The sequence below is a fragment of the Sinohyriopsis cumingii genome, chromosome 6 (assembly GCF_028554795.1).
Source record: "Sinohyriopsis cumingii isolate HCF-2022 chromosome 6, ASM2855479v2, whole genome shotgun sequence".
In the NCBI taxonomy this organism is placed as follows: domain Eukaryota; kingdom Metazoa; phylum Mollusca; class Bivalvia; order Unionida; family Unionidae; genus Sinohyriopsis; species Sinohyriopsis cumingii.
The window spans coordinates 125,698,923-125,721,944 of NC_142966.1; the positions used below are offsets into that span (position 1 = coordinate 125,698,923).

General features: G+C 34.3%; 1 protein-coding gene across 9 annotated transcripts in view; it reads left to right on the plus strand.

The window, feature by feature from the left end:
• The window catches only part of LOC149797899 (transforming growth factor beta activator LRRC33-like), a 96,856-nt gene that overhangs the window by 69,058 nt on the left and 4,776 nt on the right, over nt 1-23,022 (plus strand). The window contains exon 2 of one of the 9 annotated variants that reach the window (XM_089962939.1): nt 8,771-8,911. The exons of 5 other annotated variants lie outside the window; for them this stretch is intronic. Coding sequence is in view for 2 of the 4 variants with exons in the window: in XM_089962933.1 (XP_089819059.1) it covers nt 16,926-17,003 (78 nt within the window). In the remaining 2 variants the exon portion in view is untranslated. Of the gene's footprint in view, nt 1-8,770; nt 8,912-16,811; nt 17,008-17,067; nt 17,180-23,022 lie in introns of those variants that run through there. 3 more of the 9 variants (XM_089962933.1, XM_089962937.1, XM_089962934.1) reach the window with 3 other exon arrangements.

A 23,022-nucleotide genomic window follows, 5' to 3' on the forward strand; every position in this document is an offset into this window, starting at 1 on the left:
GTTGTGTGTGTGTGCAATACACTGACAACGAACAGTACAAAACTAGTATCTAACTAGCCGTAGCGCTTTCAATGAGTCGAAAGAGCTCAGGCTACTTGGATACTAGTTTTGCCCTGTTCGTTGTCAGTTTATTGTATTTATCTTAATCAATCCCTGACATACGTGATCCCTTGCTGGATCCAGTGCACTTGAAAATACTGTTATTCGCCATATGATTTTTATTATTATATATATATATATATATATATATATATATATATATATATATATATATATATATATATATATATATATATATATATATATATATATATATATATATATATAAAATTTCATAATAAAGCGAGAGAGAGAGAGAGTTAAGGATTAATAAAAGTTCAGATCGGTGCATTTAAAATAATTCACGCACACACGAACGTAATTTACAACACCAAATTATGTTACTGAGACGCACACGCAGTGGAAAACATTTCCCTTTTAAGGGACTACTAGACGTTTGGGACAAAAATGGCTTTGACACATTGAAGATAGTTTATTCCAAATTATAGTCCATAGTGAATGTAATATGTGTAGTTCCAAAATAGTTTACACTAAACTAAAATCCATATGACTTTCATTATGAGTAGTTCGTAAATAGTTTTTTTAATATTATTGTTATATGCTCATTTTATTCTTCGTTAACTTTACATTGTAAGAATCGTTCGATATTTTACGATATTGCACACCTTCAAATTGCATTCACGTGCAAAAAGGAACTACTTTCTGTTGTAAACAAACAATAGACGCAGACGCCAGCACTTTTGATTGGTAAACAAATCATGTACATTCGCGTAGTAGGCGCTTTACGTTTTGGTTGAATAAATTTGTTTCTGAATGAAGTAAAGCAGATGTTTCGCGGACTACCACATTCCAGCTGCTTTGGCACATTCCACGTTAACTGTTTTGATACAATGTTTCGAATTTAGCTTAGCTGTACAGTTGACGCAAGAAAAGGTCCATACAAATAACATACAATTGGCAAGGGATAAACTGTCTTCTTTAGCTGGTAATAAGAATGGCAAAAAAACATACTTACAGTTTTACATCCTGAATTTATTCAAAATGTACTTCCTTAGTTCTACAAATCCGAATTACATAAGCGATTTCATAGGTTCTCAATATTAATTACACATTTCGAAATTGTACTGTAATTTCGAATATAAGTACAATTACACCCTCCTTACTGCACTCAAAATGAAATAATCATTAAATTCCATAGCGTCTTTTTGATAATTGCAATTGAAAGACTTCATATTTGCACATCTGCAGATGTCAACACGCTTCTCCCTCGCTTCTTCAATCCGGTGTATTTCATGTGGAATTGTCACATACAAATCCGATTCATAATCACGAAATTTCGAAGAATAAAAAAACCCCCAAGATCTATTCATTCCAGATCAAATGGAAAAGTTGTTGCAATGCGCTTTCATTCACAATATGACTCCAAATTTCAATTTTAACTAGACACGCCATTTTCTTTCCAAAGTTATGTCGAGCGCGCGACTAAGTTCATATTTATCTGGGCGGAGTAATGTGCGCAGTAATAAATACGGCAAACATTCAGTTACCTTGTTTCTTGTAGTGTATTTCGTTAATATAATTAAGCATTAGATAAAATAAGAAAATGAGCATATAATAAAAAGGTTACTGCATTTGTATGGGAAAATATGAACTCGTTTTGTCAGATGGATATACTTCACTCCCAAGGTTGTGCAGTATTAACATCCGAAACACTCGTTCATATTTTCCAATACAAATGCAGTAACCCATAAATAATAAATTGAAATCCATATGACTTGCAATATGTGTAGTTCGTAAATAGTTTATACCAGATTATATTCCAGTTTCAATCGACTATGTGTAGTTGGCAAATAGTTTATACTAAACTAAAATCCATATCAAATCGAATATGTGTAGGTTTTAAGTTATTTATTGTTATGTATATTTAATTTATTTGTTTGTTTGTTAGTTTAAAAAAAATATTTTCATTGCATGCATTTGTAATGTAACGTTGTATGCCGGACTTGACCTTATCCAAAACTCAGTTCATTTCTACGTGACCTGGTTGTCTTTTTTATATTTCATTTAGCGTAAATAACTAATATATAACGAAATTATTCTCTCTGTGTATGGGCGTAATATCAGGATCATTATTAATATAAGAAGTAAATATATTTATTTGAGTCAAATAGTCGGAATTTCTTAAGTGAATTATACATAATCCAGGTTATTGTTTTGTAAAACACCAGGACTAATCTAGAACAATTGTTCCCAAAGTGTGCGGTCGGATTGCCGAGGGTGGTGGTGCTTTTCACGGGGTAAGTTAGAGGCGCTGAAAATAACCACGTTTGGGAACTACTGTTCTAGAAGGTTATTTTCCATTAGGTAATGATTTTGTTTTTTTTAAATGCTAATTGTGACATGAGGGCAAGTAGAGAAATATATATATATATATATATATATATATATATATATATATATATATATATATATATATATATATATATATATATATATATATATATATATATATACTGCGAGGGCTTTAACATCTACCACTTTTGTTATGTATATTTGATTTCATTTAATTGTTTGGTACTTTTAATTTTTTTTTAATTCCATTACTTGCTATTGTAATGTAACTTTATTTACTGGAGTCGACATTTTCCAGAAATTCAGTTTGACCTGACTGTTTTTCGTGAACACCTAATGAAGAAACTTTGTATCTAATGGTGACATAGTTCCTAACATTGATTCAGAATCCGTAAGAGTTGAAGTAAACACAATTTAATTATTTTAAAAATTCTTTCCCAGAGTAAAAATCATTGGTTTTAGTCAAGGCCATACTGGGAATACCCAATGTTAGGCATGTAAATAGCTTCTATGTTATTCTAGAAGGGTGGTCATGTGACCCTCAATCTGTTTTGCGTCTTAAAATAGTGTATAACTGCTTTCTATAGAGCATTTGGACAATCGGGCTTTAAACCATTGACACTTAAAGACGTTTTGTTGTGATCAGTTTGAGTTTAATTTTTTTTCCTTCACATTATTTGGATTTCAAGATTGCTTTCACTGGAAATACTTGTGATCTAAATTAGTTCCTAGAAAAGGACAGTTTCCGAAATTTACACTGAATTCCAACACTGTAATATCATTTTCTGTGATTCAACACAGAACTGTTGATATATCAGTACGACGCCGACCACAGCATACATCATCGACTTCCATTTAAATTTCATCGGGTTTCGAACTCAGTTTCATTAGGAATTTAAATACTAGGACTTCCATTTTTTAATTCTTGGATTATTCTTTGACTAGTTTTGGATTTGATTCGTAAAACCGTAAGTTTCTTTACTCATTTTTAACTTGTTTTTCTAGGAAGATAAATTATTTGTTCAATTTTACAATGCTTGTTGTTTTTGCTTTTTCTTGTTATGTTTGTATGAACCAAAGAACGTAACACTTTCAAGTTGTATATTATATGTTGTTACCAGTAGTTTTCGGCTGGAATGTTTTTTGATCAAACTATTGAATTCAAGTGATTATTTTCTCTGGAAATACAAAGTGCTCTGATAAAATTCTAGGATAAAAACATTCACTGGAATCTATACGGAATTCAAACCTGGAATTATATTTCTGTGATTCCACAAAAGACTGCTGACACATCTTAAATTCTATAAGCTATAACCGACCTGGCATCACTTTTAGTTTTTCGATTTTTTTTCGGGGCTTGTGCTGAGTTTTATTCAGGACTTTAAATTATTAGGACTTCTGTCTGTAATTCTTGGATTATTTTCGGATTTAATTCGCAATACCGTAAGTTCTTTTTTTTTTCTTTTCTTACTTTGTATTCAAAGGAAATATTTTTTTACATTTTACAAAGCTTGTTGTCCTTCATTATTTTCTGTTGCTTATTTTAAGAGCATAGACTCGTAACATTACACTGAATTAAAACCACATCAGATCAAATATATGTATATGGTAAATAGTTTATACTAAAGTAAAATCCATATTAAATTAAATATGAATAGTAGATAAATTCTAATCCATCAAACATATGTAGTTGGTAAATAGTTTCAAATGTCATTAGATATTTTAAATAAATATGGCTTTGGTACATAGTTCGTTTCAACTCTTGTCATTTTTACCGCTATTGAACTTTTGGTAACATTGCACTTTTATCTGGCTCTTACCGTTAGCCAAGCGAACCATACTAATTAGAATTCAATCCACGCCCCAAACAGAACAGATTCCATCCCTCGCAGTCACCAACTTATGGCGAGTCAAACCCATATGTGTAACGTAATATCACGCTGACCCAGACAGAATGTATTGCGAAATTACCTCTAAATTGTTTTGCATCTTTACAACTATAAACAACACACAAACGCACGCACACACACACACACACACACACACACACACACACACACACTTTCGCTTACGTGAAGACTCCAAAGGATGAAAAGATATGACATCATATATGCTCTCTCGATAATTACATCTGTCTCTAAAGATAAGAAGTTTACCTGTCATTGATGCCAAAAGTATGTTGCAAAACAATACATGTAGTAGACTTTAGTGGATATCCATGTGTTTAAAATATCCCATTGCTATGTATTCTTGCGAAATTTGAATTTTTTTCAAGCAAAGGTTATATATGATAAAATTGAAGGATTTTTTGTATATGTACCTGCCCACAATTAGCATTAGGAACTGGAAGTTCTACAGGAATAGTATAAATAAACGATAAAAATTACAACAATGCGAAGTGCCGATTTCTCGACTGATAGTACTTCGACTGGATAGATAAAGTAGGACACTCAAGTCTGGTGTGTAGAAATGGGGGTGGGGTCAGAGCGTATTAGAGCAGACTTGATAATGGAGATAATAGGTTTACGCTGTTATAGTCCCAACTGTAAGCCGTCAGACCAAACGGAATCATTAGCCTTTGTTAAGGACTGATATCGCCCAAGTAGAAAAGAGCTATCAGAGACGCAGTATCAAATACAAATTATTTTCAAAGACGCGTGTATATATATATATATATATATATATATATATATATATATATATATATATATATATATATATATATATATAATTGTTTGCTTGCCAGAAGATAAAATAACCTAGTCAACAGTAAGGTATTGATGACTGTAAATCTTCAATCCATATGATCTCACCATATATAAATGATGACCAAAACGTTATTATTATCTTTGATGGATGCCATAGTTCGTGTCAGTGCATGGCTTCGTAACAATATATGCGTTGAAAAGCTCTGAGACCTGAGGTCGACATGTGCAGTCAATAACCATGATGACTTGTGTATCGTTTTCAATATGGCACAAATACGACTAGAAAACATGGAAAGGAAGTTGTACTTCTGTAGAAAGACATCTTATACTTTTTCGTGTAATATTAGACGTGTGCCGTTTTTCCTAGATGACAAGAGGACAAAAGGTTATCTTTTGTGGTGGTGGGAAATACATTTTTAGGTTCGTAGATAACAACATAAAGCTTGAATTCTACATTTAAGACATACATGTTTGCTGGTAAGCAAATAATATATAGATGGTAAGAAAAATACTATATAGCTGGTAAGTAAATAATATATAGCTGGTAAGTAAATAATATATAACTGGTAAGTAAATAATATATAGCTGGTGGTAAGCAAATAATATATAGCTGGTAAGTAAATAATATATAGCTGGTAAGTAAATAATATATAGCTGGTAAGTAAATAATATAGCAGTTTCGATGCTTATTCTGCTTGCTTACGTTTAAACACTGACATGTACAAATTTAACAAATTGTATGAAGTATAGGGACAGATAAAAACGTGAATTATACGGAGCAGTCGTGAGACTCGTTAGCAGGACACCTCTCTCTCTCTCTCTCTCTCTCTGTGATGTGGCAGTACGTATATTCGATGAGTCATAAAGAAAACTAAATTTAAACCACTCGATACATAGATAGAGATACAATTACGTCTGATTATGCATGTCACGGATTTCCAAAATGGAAATGATTTAGTTGTCATTTGGCAGTTATGTTCTGCTCTTGACAGATTATATTACCTCGGAAAGTACACAGAAATAAATTCATTAATTCATCTACAAATGTTTTATTTTTTAAAACATATTTTGGATTAATGATCTTTTGGGGTCAAATATTGATTCCTTTGAAACGTATTTATGAAACATGCATTTATTACTTGAGAAATGTTTATGAAGACATGGTGTCTTCTGGATTTAAACCGCTTAGCCCAATAAAGGTGTGAAAATATAAGGATATGATCAAATGTTAAAAAGAAGAAATAAAAGAAGAAATATAAAACACAATATATTAAAATATGTTACCAATAATTTCCAGTAATTTTCTTTATTTTAAGTTTAAATATATAACAAACATAACATTAGTGAGTTTTAAATCAGACAACTGTATTTGGCATGTGGATATCGAGAATGAATTGTGTGATAATTCTTTACGAACGTATGTTCTCCAGAGAGCGAGGCAATTAATTCAGAAAATTTCCATGTTGCACTTTTGATAGGACGGAATGTAATCTGGCACAAGAAAATAGATATTCAAGCTTCTGTTTATACTATGACGAATGATTTTCTAAAGTAGTTCCGTCATAAAAAAAATAAATCTTTTGAATCTGAATGGCAGGATCGCTGCATTTCCTATATTCAATAATTTTTCTTTGCCAAAGCAAGCAGATAGAGCGGAGAATAAGTGCATATTTTATTCCTGCACATCCGTGCACCGAAAGATCGCAGCGAATTATGTAGTACGATTTGGAACTTGGACAAATAATTTAAATGATTGTGTAATATTTTAGTATCGTATCTCCTAAACAATCGCTCTATTTAGCAGCTCAGAATTTCCATGAAAGTATCAATACATGTTAAAGAACGAAAGATAGATGGATGGATGGATCGATGGATGGACAGACGGACGGACTGACTGACTGACTGACGGACAGACAGACACATATGCATATATATATAGATAGACGGATAAACGGACGGACGGAAGGATGGATGAATTGATGGATGGATGGATAGTTAGATCGATATATAAATGGGTGGGTGAATAGATAGATAATGGATGGGTGGGTGGGTGGATGGATAGATAGATAATAGGTGGATATATATATATATATATATATATATATATATATATATATATATATATATATATATATATATATATATATATATATATATATATATATATATATATATATATACAGAGAGAGAGATGGATGAATGGATCGAACGATGGATGGATGGATCGATAATGCATTGGTGGTTGGGTACCTGAGTAGATAAATAGATGTATTGATAGATGGATGGATGGATTGATGGATGGATAGAAGAATGGATAGATGGACAGTTCGATAGATATGTAGAAGACAGGTAGATAAATAGATAGATATGTAGATGATGTGTGGATGGATAGATACATAGATAGACAGAGACAAACAGATGGATAGAGAGATAGATGGGTGGGTGGGTGGGTTTATGGATATATATATATATATATATATATATATATATATATATATATATATATATATATATATATATATATATATATATATATATATATATATATATATATATATATATATAATGGATGGGTGGGTGAGTGGGTAGATATATAGATGTATGGATGGATTGATAGATAGATAAATAGATGGATGGATGGATAGATAGATAGATTGGATGGATGGATGGAGGACGGACGGACAGATAGATAGATAGATAGATAGATAGATAGATAGATAGATAAAAGGAAGGAAAAGGGTTCAGTGTATTACCGTGTAAAAAAGTTTGATCTCTACATCTTTTTAGAGAGGGGAGATGGTTAATGAATCACACACTTTTTTTATAACTGAATATCGGTCTTCTTATTCCAATCATATATATTTCGCACATAGATCAAACTAATCAATATTATTTACAACATCAACGACGTGTCGGTATCTTTAATTATTCCACAATAAGCTAGACAAGGTTTAACAATGATGCAGTTAATAGTGGCGATAAGCCATGCATGAAATAATAAAAAGAGAGAAAATATTCAAATTTTCCCCCAAGTTATTTGTTGTTATCTATCACAAATGACACATCAGTACTTAGCGTGTCAATGCCTTTGATAAATGATTTGATACAACATTAGCGTCAAATTAGTCTTTTGTCAATAATTAATTTTAAATTATATATATATATATATATATATATATATATATATATATATATATATATATATATATATATATATATATATATATATATATATATATATATATATATATATATATATATATATATATATATATATATATATATATATATAATTATATATATATTTTGTCAAATAAATAAATTTTGTCAATATATATATATATATATATATATATATATATATATATATATATATATATATATATATATATATATATATATAATTATATATATATTTTGTCAAATAAATAAATTTTGTCAATATATATATATATATATAATTATATATATATTTTGTCAAATAAATAAATTTTGTCAATATATATATATATATATATATATATATATATATATATATATATATATATATATATATATATATATATATATATATATATATATATATAAGTACATTACTATGATGGAATATGGCTGGAATATTAGAGTGAATATCTGTCATTAATTTACAGGTGCTATATATTTCGCCGGTCATAATTCACAATGAATCTATCCGACATCTTCTAGGCACTTTCATCCGATCGTCTTGATGTATGTACTAATCAACCGTGTCGAATCGAATCGACATATTTTCCGTTTCAGCTGACGTTTTTGTAAGTATCTTGCATATCAGGTATTTTGTAAACCCATTAATAGTTATTTTGTCAACCCATTACTAGGTGTTTTGTCAATCCATTAGCAGAAACTCAACGCAGATATGCAAGGTCTGAAAACTTCATGTCTTTATGATTTCATTTTCGTTATCTAAACTGCACTAACCTTTGTTCGTCTGTGTTGGAGTATGTTTTAACACAGATTACAATTCCAATCTTGGGGTGGGGGGTCATGTGTTGTGTTGGTTTTCCTTAGATTTTAAAATGTATACAACCAGAAGGTGATGCATGAAAGAAGATGTGAATTGCGTCACAGTACTTGCTGTAATGTAAGCAGTCAAAAAAGCCAGGACATAGTAACGTGTGTTTTTCTAGTAGAAGCAGATTTGAATGTATGTAGATTCTTCTTCTTCTCTGATGTGTTTTTGCGTTTAGAAAAGCAAGAGCCATGCCTTAATCATCGTGAATAACAACGGTTTTATCTGAAAAGATAGTAATATAATGCAGTTGTCAGCTTAAGAGATTTCCAGTGACTTACATAATTGGGTGATTAAAAAAAATGATAAGCTAAAACTGATTTTATCCACGTTTTCGTCTCATCAATAATAATAAATATTACTTAATCGTTAGCATTAATCATATTTTATTTGAATGAAGACTTCACCTAGATAATGCCATCATTCAGACCATTTTATTTAATTTCTTATCGCATGCTCATACTGACGCACTAGTTACCTTATTGCTATTTTACAGATGTACTTGGAAAGCAAGGACATCACTTGACTACATTGAGATTTATGTTAACGATAGGGTTCACACTTTGCAAAAGGACTGTGTCACCATTTCAAAAAATAGGAAACAACGGCGACTAAACCACAAATACATTTAAGTAAAATCACGTTAATTAAGACGCCAATATCAAACGTGTGGGTATTTTAGATATACAGTGTGATAATTACTTCCTGCGTGTGGTCGACTGGAAGTATTAATTTTTATTTTTTTTTTAAATTTTACTTTCAGGAGAGATGTAAATCCGAAAACACTTGGTAATCACTAAGGAGTATGCCACCTCATACCTTGAGGACTGTAGTGATATAAGTAATCAGGAAATGGTCCCATTTTAAAACTATGTAAGACATGTGTTATATATATAAGTAATCAGGAAAAGGTCCCATTTTAAAGCTACATCATGTAAGACATGTGTTATCTATGTGCGTAATCAGGAAATGGTCCCATTTTAAAGCTACATCATGTAAGACATGTGTTATCTATGTACGTAATCAGGAAATGGTCCCATTTTAAAGCTACATCATGTAAGACATGTGTTATCTATGTACGTAATCAGGAAATGGTCCCATTTTAAAGCTGCATCATGTAAGACATGTGTTATCTATGTACGTAATCAGGGAAAGATCCCATTTTAAAGCTACATCATGTAAGACATGTGTTATCTATGTGCGTAATCAGGAAATGGTCCCATTTTAAAGCTACATCATGTAAGTCATGTGTTATCTATGTACGTAATCAGGAAATGGTCCCATTTTAAAGCTGCATCATGTAAGACATGTGTTATCTATGTACGTAATCAGGAAAAGATCCCATTTTAAAGTTACAGCATGTAAGACATGTGTTATCTATATACTTAATCAGGAAAAGATCCCATTTTAAAGTTACAGCATGTAAGACATGTGTTATCTATGTACGTAATCAGGGAAAGATCCCATTTTAAAGTTACAGCATGTAAGACATGTGCTATCTATGTACGTAATCAGGAAAAGATCCCATTTTAAAGCTACATCATGTGAGACACGTATTATCTATATAAGTAATCAGGAAAAGGTTCCATTTTAAAAGCTACATCATGTGAGACGTGTTATCTATCAAAAGCACCATTTGCGTCAATTATTCATCTTCACGACTAGAATCATTTTTTTGTCTTCATTAAGTAGATGCTGTGGAAAACGTGAAAAGCCGATCTAATTTGCGTTATGGTGTAATATTTTAGCTTTTCGATGGATGAAAAAGCGTCATATGACAGTGCCAATCATTTCAAAATTAATCCGCCATGCGACAACAACGTCATACGATACATTATGTAACTTTGTTCTCTGATATATTTAATGTTTTCTATATATTGAATATTTGTAGTACATGGAAATGAAGTTCTAGAGTAGTGTTAACAGAAAAAGCACCAGACTATTTCAATTCCAAATCAATTTTAAATGACCTTTCTTCTAACCAGAATATTTCGGTGTATACGTTTAGTTGAAGTACATTTTCTTCCGTTGTACGGTATTTAAATTAGACGTGTGAAACGCTTGTTACTATGAAGAATGATTTTCGAGGTGGTATGGACATGCAAATAAAGGTATTATTATTCTATCAATTACATAGAATTTAGTTGCATCTATCATGTTCGGTATCAAAATTATGCAGCTATCAAACAATTACTTAAACGTAACTTCGTTTCCTCTATCGTTCACGGAATCAATCATCACTGGAGGCTCAGTCTCAAGAGACCATGCATATAGCGCCCTTAGAGTGTCGTCTAACTTTGGGGTTTTGGCATCGTCTGCTGTGGATGTGCAGGCATTTGCGCGAGTGACAGTCCCTATTGCAGTTGGTACAGACGTACTGGGAAGTCTGAGTTTCGGGGATGCTGCCGCGCTCTTCTTTCTCTCATGTTTCCTGCCGTCAGCTGGCCTCCCCTCACAGCAGCGACTGCTATGCCATTGTGGACCGTCAGTCTCCAGGTGCCATGGTCCTTGGCCTGCACTTCCCAGCCGTCAGGTGAAATGTCGCATGCATTCGTGTCACTCTTGCACACATTCTTGAAACGGAGTGAGGAGCGGCCGACTCTTGCCTCATGTAGGTGCACCAGATATCATTTCCATATAGGAGGGTGCTGAGAACGCAGGCTTGGTAGATTTGGATCTTGGTGTTCTCTGTCAGAACGGTGCTTTCCCATACCCTCTTCGTTGGTCGTACCATGATGGTGTTTGCCTTTCCAGCAAGAGAGTGTTGCTGATGGTTGACCCCATGTAAGTAAAGTTGTTGACTGTACCAGGGTGACACCGTCAATTCTGATGGAAGGGGCAATGGCGGTATCTTGCCAGCTGAATTATTTCTTCTCCAGGCTGATGGTGAGCCCGAACTGCTTGCAGGCATCAGCTAAACGGTCTCCCAGTCTCTGGAGGGCATCCTTTGTGTGGGTCACAAGAGCCGCGTCATCCCCAAAGAGAATCTCCCTGATGAGCACCGACCTTACTTTTGACTTCGAGCGTAGTCGTGCCAGGTTGAACAGCCTTCAGTCGGGCCTGTTGTGCAGATATACGCCATCAGTGAACGAGTCGAAGGCGTAGGACTGGAGCAGGGAGAAGAAGATCCCGAAAAGGGCCTCCGCCAGCATGCAGACCTGCTTCACGCTGCTGTTGGTGGGGAAGGAGTCTGAGGAGGATCCATCATACAGGACTGTTCCCTTCATGTCGGCATGGAAAGAGATTATTATGCTGCGGAGGTTTGGGGAGCAGCCGATCTTACTGAGGAGTTCAAATAGGCCCATCCTGCTGACCAGGTCGAAGTCTTTGGTGAGGTCAATGAATATCATGTAGAGTGGAAGATCTTGCTCTCTGCTCTTCTCTTGGAGTCGTCGGAGGAAGAAGATCATGTCTGCTGTCGACCTGCCTGCTCTGAAACTGCACTGGGATTCCGAGTACACACGGTACGCAAGCAGCTGCAGCCTGTTGAGAAGGATGCGGACATACACTTTTCTAAGGATACTCAGGAGCGTAATTGTTACAGTCGCTGCTGTCGCCCTTGTTTTTGTAAAGGTTCACAATGATGGCATCGCAAATGTCTCGGGGGACCGCTCCTCCCTCCCAGCAGAAGCAGAGTAGCTCATGTAGCGGCTGAAACAATGTTGGTTTCCCATGTTTTGATAGCTTCAGGCGAGATGCTGTCGAGACCTGGTGCTTTGTCGTTTGGGAGGGAGTCGATTGCTTTGGTGAGCTCCTCTAAGGTGGGCACTTTGTCCAGCTCCTCCATGGTGGGCAGATTCTTTATGCTGCTAAAGGCCGCATCAGTGACTAAAGTTTCTCGATAGTATAGCTCTGAGTTATGATCCACCCATCTGACCATCTGTTTCTCACGGTCTGTGATCTCTCCCGTCAGAGATGTCGGGGGGGGGGGGGCGGCGGGCGACCCCTTTCATTGTAGGGCTTAAAGCCATCTTGATGACACTGTATATACCCTGATGTTTCCAGATTCAGCTCTGCGCTGGATTCCTTCACACAGTTGCTGACAGTACTCTTTATCGCACTGTCTCGTGATGCGTTGGGAATCAGTATTATTCAGCTATCAAAGATGTAGCAGTCACGGTTTGGGCTGATGCATATAAACTGTAGATATAATTTCGGGTCAACGGTAGATTGTCTACGAGTTATGCGTTGCAGTGTGGATATTATCCAACATATTGAAACCATAGAATGACTTTATTGCATTCGTTCTCCGCTGCAATCATTTCACTCTGCGTCTCTGAGCCATAAAGTAGTCGGCATAGAGCAACAGTGCTCTCGTTCAGCCAGCGTCTGGTGTAATTTAGAGACATGTGTACTGGCCGAGAGTATCCAAGAAGTATGTACTGCAATATTCCAAACGAGGCTCAATTATCTGATTGGTTGACAGCCTAGCCAATCCTCTTCCCTTAAGATTGAGATCATCAAATGCTACAGTTTTGTTTTGTTCTTGTTTTCACCTGACAATACATGCTCTATGCAAGAGAGTAGTACAAATTTTCGCTTCTGCAGGACAATGCTACGGATCGTTAGAATACGTAGTCTCGTTCTTCCAAACTTCTCACGTTGCACCGTGAGATTGTCTCTACTTGCCGGTCTGGTAAAGGTTAATCAGCCAGTTCCATCACATCCGAGGTTTTACTAGAGTGTGATCGAACTCACTCTAGATCAACTTGAGTGACGTCATTAAGACTAAATGGTCTTAAAATCGATACCCGCGTGGTTCCTCTGGTTTCCAATATGGCGGATGGGAGAAAAATGTTTCTTGAGGCTCTATGAATGTTAAAATTAAAATAAAACTAAATCCAGATATTATAGAACAACGAGAAAATATGGAAGTAATACGTTGCATTTTTGTACCGAACGTTACACGATGATATTCAAATGCACCTAGAATGAAATTAATTCCAATATTCCTGTTTTACACCAGGAAGTATACACAGTAAAATGTCTGTGAGTAGCACCTGTTTCCGATAATGTTAATTGAAAACTGGAGGCAGCACACGTGCTTCATGAATTAACATGTATTTCAAAACATTCTGTTACTTTTTGTCTCAGCGAGATAAAAAAAAAAAAAAAATTGCCAAGACGACGCCAGATTAAAGCGGATAAATAGATACCGGTTTGATCACAAAAGATCGACCACACGATTTAAATTCCGTGACTAGACTATGGCTGATGATCGATATGCCTCATTATAACTGATTATAATGCTTAAAACGAGGCTTATAAAAAATCTGGTAAATGCGATGATTGCTTGGAAGGTTAGGCAGCTTTCGTAATGAAAGCTTTGATCATATGATTGCACAATTTTCTTGTTTTTGTTTATACTTTGGACTGACTACAAAATGTATGTAGGTGATAAAGATATTTTTTATATATAAACATCTTGCATATCGTCAGACAGTAACACTTACTCGCAATTTACGTAGAAGAGGCATGCATTACACTTTATAGAACCGATGCATTGTACCGTCTGTAGAGTACATTATAAATCATTTTTATTTGTTCCTTATGCACAAATATTGCCGAAGGACTTTACGGTATAGTTTGTGATTTTTTCGCACAGAAAGAAAAAGTAAGAAAGGAAACATAAACGAGCGACATCTATCGGTATCAATAATTAGCGACGAGACTCAAGGTTTCCTACATTTCTAAGTCACGAGAGAGCATGGTTGAATGACACTTGTAAAGATCTATACACGCGTGTTGCAAGGTCAAAACGAGGTTTATCAAAAAGCAGATAAATATTCACAACTTCGCTGTCAGTCCAACGGGAGATACATCAAATGTATTGCGAAACAAAGATTGGGAAGTTGCGAATACGTCGAACTAGTTTTTCATTCAAAACTTCTCGGTCAATCCTTTTGATAATCCATTCGTAGAAACAGCCGAAACGGTCCGAATATATAAAGTTTCTTTTTTGGTCAGAAACTTCCGACCAACAAAATATATAACGTTTGTTTAAACTGCAGCTCCGAAATACATCTAACGATTATTTTTTCCTCGCAAAAATAGCTGAAGTGGTGCGAAAAATCTGATAAAGTCATTGTCTGGTTGACAACTAACTCGACCTTAACAAAAGCTGAGATCGCATGAATGCACAATTTTCATGTTTATGTCGCGGATGGGCCATAAACATGATGCACAGGTTATACGGAATTTTGGTTCTGTACTATAGCATCGTGCCTAAATTTCATCAAGTACAAAAAAGGGACACGCACTGCCCTCTGTTGCACCTATTGAAACTACCATCTTAAGTACTAACTTGTTTACTTTTATCGCTATTCACAGATAGATCTGATGGACTTTACTGTATAGGTGGTGTATTTTTTCTAACAGAAGAAAATAGAACGTAAATAAATAAACAACCGACATCCATCGGTAACAGTCAAGCTATGTATATCTACTGTTATGTATATTTAACTTGTGTTCTTTCTTGGTTTTTCTCAATGATTATAAGTTGTCTTTGCCCTAAACCACTTTAATGGTGTACCTGACCAGTAACGTTTATTTTGTAGACAACAGAATACAGAGCTAAATATTTCTCTATGACGGTGGATTAAATATTCAGTTCATCATTTGTAGAAAATATGTTTACTTCGATTTGAATTGAAGATATAGTCATGATTCTAACCTTAGAAACGTCCAGAATGTAAGTTTCCTATTAGTTGACAGAGTATTTCTAGAAAATGGTAATTGCGACGTTAGTCAAGTAGAGGGATATGTGATATTGTTTATCTAAAATTTAATCATTTTTTCTGTAACGTCTGAATTAGAATCAGTATCATTGATGTTTTCAGATTTTCATTTGAGTGGATTTATTTATTCAACTTATTATTCACTGGAATTACAAAAGTGCTCATTAATATTCTTGGATTGGAGCATTAATTTGGAATTATAAGGAATTCAGACAAGAATACCTTGGATTTTATTATTGTGATACATCAAAAGACTATTAGCACATTGCACAATCCAGGCCATTGGCACATTAGCATATTCGAGACTACAGGCAACACATTCAACACATTCAGTATCGGACTTTATTTTAAATATCACTGGAATTAAATTGGAACTTCCTACATTTGGACTTGTGATATAACCTTTACGTCTATTTGGGATTTAATTCACAATACTGTATTTTTTATATAAAAAAAAAATCACTTTGAATTCTAGGGAAATAAATTACAAAACTTGTTGGTTTTCGCTCTTTACTTTTACTGAGTTTAAGACCATAGAGTCGTAACACTATATAATGATTTAAATATGAATCCTTTCATTCGTCCGTCCATCTATCCATCCATGAAGAAATGCACCCATATACACCGACCTGTTAAAGGATATATGTGGTGGTTTACACCTCAGGCCTTTTCGTCTGGGTGGCGATGATTATTATCTTTGTTTACTCTTCATTTGGCATGCACATACCAAACAGTATTAGTGTTTTATGAAACTCCCCTGACCAAAATAGTTTTTGCATGGGCGATCACAAAAACTCGGGCTATTATAATAAAGCCTGCATTTGGGAGGGCATAAAATACGATTTTATTATACCTTCTCTCGCTAAGTACCTATGGCTCTACTATCCTGTACGACGATAGTCGCTTTTTTCTCCTCTCTAATCCGCATGAATGAAGGCGTTTGAAGCGAGTTAATAAGAGCGATATATGTAGCAAGACTTCCGAATGGATGGGGAATAAGTTATATTCTTCAAGTGAGGGATGTATACTGTACACAAGAATCGGAGTTCTATCAGCTTTCAGTTTGTTTGCGATACCAAGGAGTTTATGTATCCGCCTGTAGGTGAGTTTTAACACGATTTAGAAATATGTTTTTTTACTTCAATTGTTCAAGAAACAGGCATTGAAGGTAGAGTTTGAAGATATGTGTGAAAAAAAAGATTTTCTCATATTAAGTGCCTTCCAGATAGAGCATTCTATCATACGGTGTGCTGGTCAGGATATTAACATAAATGGTAAGGAAATCTGTACGTACTATGTATGTATGTATGTATGTCTGTATGTATGTCTGTATTTACGTACGTACGTACGTATGTATGTATGTATGTATGTATGTATGTATGCATATTGTCTCTTATACAATATATAAACTGTGGATATTTAAAGACATATATCTATTGTGCGCGAGGGCTTTCTTAGCTAAACGCATAATATTTTTTCTCTATATAAGTTCTCTCTCTGTCTCTGTCTGTCTGTCTGTCTCTCTGTCTGTCTGTCTCTGTTTCTGTCTGTCCCTCTCTCTCTCTCTCTCTCTCTCTCCCAGGTGAACATAAAGCTCAAAATAATGGACACACAATTATCGCCGTAACTAGAACTTATAGGTAAATTCCCAAACCGTTGTCTTTGTTCAATATATTTATTTTTTCATACGATGCTCTTGGTATCATTTGAAAGTTATCATTGTTTTAATACTTATTTGTCTTTTTAAGAATCAGCGTGTTGTTTAATTCTGGAAATTAAAGGTCATGACTTCAAATTTGTGGAGACAATCTCTGCAATTCTGTGTTAAATATCGAGTGCCCGCACGTACAAGTGACGCGTGCTCAACCAACATGTTGGTGGTTTTCTTGGTAACAACCCTATACCAGATTGCTAAAAGAACCGTCGTGAAAATAACAACATTCTTCAGAAGCCCTTGAAGAAGCAATAATATATTTTGTCTGTCAAAACGTTCATATTTTCTGCATTAGGCAAACGGATGACAATCCTTAATGTAGTATATCTTCTAATTTCACCCATTTTCTGGGACCTGTTTATGAATTTGCTTTTTTTTTTGTATAAACGTCAAACATTCACGACAGAGAAGGATAAATAAGGAATAGGTAAAACGGTAAATGCATTTTAAAAGTCAGGAAGGCCTTTTGGTAGACTGGTCAAGAAGAAGAACGTACACAAAATTACTTTTGGCCTTTCCATTTGATAGAACAGAAAATACAGAAATAACATTACTACATTTATCACAAAAAAGAAAATAAATATTACTATACGTATAATACAAAATAAATATTATTATACATTGAATAGAAAATACAAAAATAAATAACTTCACACACAGTACCAAAAAAATAATACTAAACATATAATAGAAAATACAAAACAAATATTACTTCACATATAATAGAAAATACAAAACAAATATTACTTCACATATAATAGAAAATACAATAAAAATATTGACACACCGAATAGAAAATACACAAAAAAGTTTCCTAAACATAGAATGGAAAATACAAAATAAATATTACTACACATTGAATAAAAATACAAATTAAATATCACTACGCATATAATAGAAAATACAAAATAAATATTACTACACACTGAATAAAAATACAAATTAAATATCACTACGTATATAATATAAAATACAAAATAAATATTACTACACATTGAATAAAAATACAAATTAAATATCACTACTTATATAATATAAAATACAAAATAAATATTACTACACACTGAATAAAAATACAAATTAAATATCACTACGTATATAATAGAAAATACAAAATAAATATTACTACACACTGAATAAAAATACAAATTAAATATCACTACGTATATAATATAAAATACAAAATAACTTACTGCGCACTACATATGCTTAATATCATCCGATGCAAAATATATAATATCTAAGACAAAATAAAATATTGATTCAAAGAAACCACAGCAAAAACAATGAGTACAGATTATAATAATCTCCTCGTTAAATAAAGGAGTATAGCAGATAATCAGTCAATACAGTCGGTACGTAAAGTTTTCTGGTATCACCATGTCGACCATAATTCCTGTCGCAAATAGATTCTTTATAAGGTTATGAATGGGTGAAATATCAGACTTATCACGATTATAGCGCAATTAAGCATGTATTTGTTTAACTAACTGGTCGTACATCGTTTATGCCGAAACCACATGTATACCTATCTTTACATTCACAAATTTACGAACAGACTATGCTCTTTGTAAAAGTAGTTGAGATTGCAATGTGTGCAATGTTTGTGCTTGATATTATGAAACTGGGAACTGTCAAATGTTACATTAAAGTGGAATGTCATTCACGTGCAGATTTAGAATTAGCAAGAAGTATGCAGTAGATAAAAAAAGTTTATTTGTTTTAAAGTCTCTACCCATGCCACACCAACATTCCCAATGACGTCGTCAACCACTTATAGGGTGGTGGCAAACAGTCAAGCAGACACAGTACCCAATAAGTGCATTATTACGTAATCTTACGCATTTCACGTAGTTAAGGAACTACTTTTGAAGACGCATTAAACATAGCAGCCGCGTTAAATGCAGATGACAATGTCGATCATTTGATAGACTGGCTATCAAACTTAACATCAGATACATACATACATAGATACATACATACATACATACATACATACATACATACATATTTATTTATTTATTTATTTATATTTATGTATATAATCAGACCTTTTAGACATTGAATCAATGATGTTGTGCCACCAGTCACTCGCATCTGGGGAACGCGAGTCGGCAATCTGAGCCTTGGCCTTAACTGTCAAGTCAAGAAAGAAACCTCTGATGTAATTCGCCGCCATTGCGAATTATACTGGGAACTGTATTTATTCATACGGCACAATATGAATGCCAAAGGACACAAGGTAACCATTGGAACATTGTCGGTCTTTTCTATCGCAAGATGTGGTGCACTCAGCCAGAGGCAAATCATTAAATCCTATCATATGTAACAATCGGAACATCCTCAGCATTTTCCGTCAAGTAGAAAAACCGTATGATATAATTTGCTGCCATTTAGAAGCATTTTTATTCATACGATATAATATGGCGGCGGAAGGTGACGATGTCACAGTCAGAACATTGTCGGCCTTTTCTCTCACGTTGCACTCCGCTGAAGCCGAAACACGAAACCCATCAAATTTATGTTTATTCCGACAACTACATCCAATATTATTTTTCTAATTTGCATGAATGGCCAAGTGATTATGCGACTTATGAATTGGGTCAGCTCTACCAACAATTTTTAAAAGCAGGGATGTTCTGGAGGGAGAAAGTGACATCATCAAATTCTTTGAAAGACAAGTGGCAAAGGTAGATAACATGGGCATCCGCGGTGGAAGGGTGTGGGCAAGGTTTTTAGCTGGCACCCCTCTCCCCTTCCTTGGAAAATTTCCTGCAAGACGCTCATGACGGCAAGAGATATGAAAAATTAATAAATGCTGCTTACGAAATTAAAGGAGAGCCAAAATGAATAGAAAACATGATTCCAGAGCAATCAAATGAACTGCTTGAGAAAATGTTTGTATTAAAAAACTGACATTTCTGAGTATGACCAACAACGTTTCATTCTATAAGACTCTGTTCAGAAAGTTTTTTCAAATATGCAGGCTGTCAAACATCACTTAGAGAGGAAAAGTGTCACGAATGAGCCGACACATTTTACTTAAAAAATGGATTAGATAAAGAGTCTACGAAGCAAAGATCGCGCGTCAAAATCTCTTTGACCTGACGACGAGGATGCAGCTGGTTTGCCGACCCATACAATTCTGCAGGTAACTGGTCAGCCACTGTGAACATATTTGGACGAGAATGAACCGAGAAACATGTCATATACTGTGTTCCTCCAGCAAGACAAATGTCTGAACAACTGCAATAAATAAAAGCGCCGCCTTCTCCATTAAAATCAGCTAACACAACGTGGTGACAAAGTCAACTCAGGTGAGACAACCCAGAGCGTGTCCCACATCCAAATCGGAGATCCATGTGTAATTGAAACTGCAATTTCAATATAATTCAGAAATAAGTAAAACTAAGTATCTTGGATGAAACACACTGTATCTGTGTTAAATATTAGCATCTACCCTGTATACATTGGCCCGGAATTCATAATGGATTTGTGAAGATCTGCAATCAGTGTACGCTGAGAACTGACCTACACTTTATTCCTTATTGGTCATTTTATTATTGTTATATCTTTAATGACATAACTTTCCATCATTCAGTAATCGATTTTATGATTCATTTTAGTACAGATTAAGAACGAATTTAATTTTGAATAAACTCGTATAAGATATGTTCTACTGTGCTTACTCTTAAGCATGTATTCATTGCCGAGATCTCGTAAATTCTCACCCATGTGACGTAACAGTATGCAACGGCTAAAGACGTCGTTTCATGCATTCATATTCGTTTCAGTAAAATATTATTTTCGTACGATATTTATCATTTAAACATCATTTCCTTCAAGACGTTTCCTTTTTAATTTTTAAATAGCAATGTTTTTCTTTTGCGGGAAGGGTATATGATCTCGGCCGGAGTACACGAGGTTCGCAAGTTCGCCCATAAATATTCAAAAGTTCGATGCACTATAATCTATAAAGACTACCCGATTCAAGTTTTGACTGAACTAAGTTTTACAAGTACTTCCCACTTATAAAATCAGTCCAAAATTAAAAGATTTTTCTCTTCTTTCACGCTTATAAATTGATTTAAATATGTAGGTATGTACTAAAAATGAGCCAACAGGACGTTCTTGTCTGTTATCTCTCGCTTGCTTCGCATGTACAGTGCATGATCCAAACAGTTGGCATACACAGACTAGCAAGAAAAAGAAGTTCATTACAATCTGCATTGACCTTTCATGGTTGTTAACATAAGTGATAATTGTGAATGCACATATGAAATTGCATGACTGTAATGACCATACACGTAAGAGCGTCTGAGATACCGAGCTACAAGCGATAAACATGCCATACGTTACCAAATCAATTTATATTCGTTGGATACCTACGTTGCAGACCATTTATTCTTCGTGGGGTCAGACTGGTATTTACTTTTTGAACCAGGATTTTTACTTCCTTTTAAAAATATCCTAGCTACAGTTTGAGAGAGAGAAAGAGTAAACTTTCTCTCAGTAACACCTGGAGATGACCCCCATGATCATATTATGCAATAAATAACTTGATTTATCTATTCGTCCAAAATAGTGTTTCAAACCAGCTTTACTCCTATAAAACATGCATCACTATGCATTAAAACTATTCCATCCCACCAGCGACAGCAATAAACAGTCTTTTCGTACCACTGAATAAAAATGAAGACATCAAAATATATATTCTGTCGAGGTCTCCCTGCTATTTGAGCGTGTGGCTACATTTTAAAGTACCACGTGACCACATTACTGTTCTGTCGAACTCTATTTTCAGATGGGGAAGTGCTTTCGTACATCTGAGCTTGACCTTGTTAAAAGCGATTTTCGGCCTTTTTACATTGAACGCAATCTTTGACTCATGATTGTTCAACTTTTTGAATCAAAGAACAAACAAATTTGAAGTAAAATTAATGAAAATTGTACAGAGCAGTACTCCTTAAATTTACATTGAAAGGGACGTAACAAAACTTTGAATCAAAAGATACAACACCGTTTATAACCCTTTATTTTACTTGCTAACATTGATAAGGAAAATATGCACAAAGATTGTTGGACCGGACCCTAAAAAAGATGTCTGATGTGCTTGCGCCGAATCCATAAAATCCATATCTGGCTGAAATAAAATATGTCCACGGAACAGATAAGATCTTTGTACTGATGCAGATGATTACTAGTTTCACATTAGAACACGTATTTCGCTTTAAACTACTGCTTTCTATGCTTCCGCTAATTCCCCCGTCTCCCCACTTTGCATGCACAGGAAGCGAAAAGGCAATAGTCCTCGCTATGTATACACAGGAAGCCGAAAGGGAACAATCTCAAATATGTGTACGATATTCTTCATTAAAAAGTCATTTCATTTAACAAGTTTCA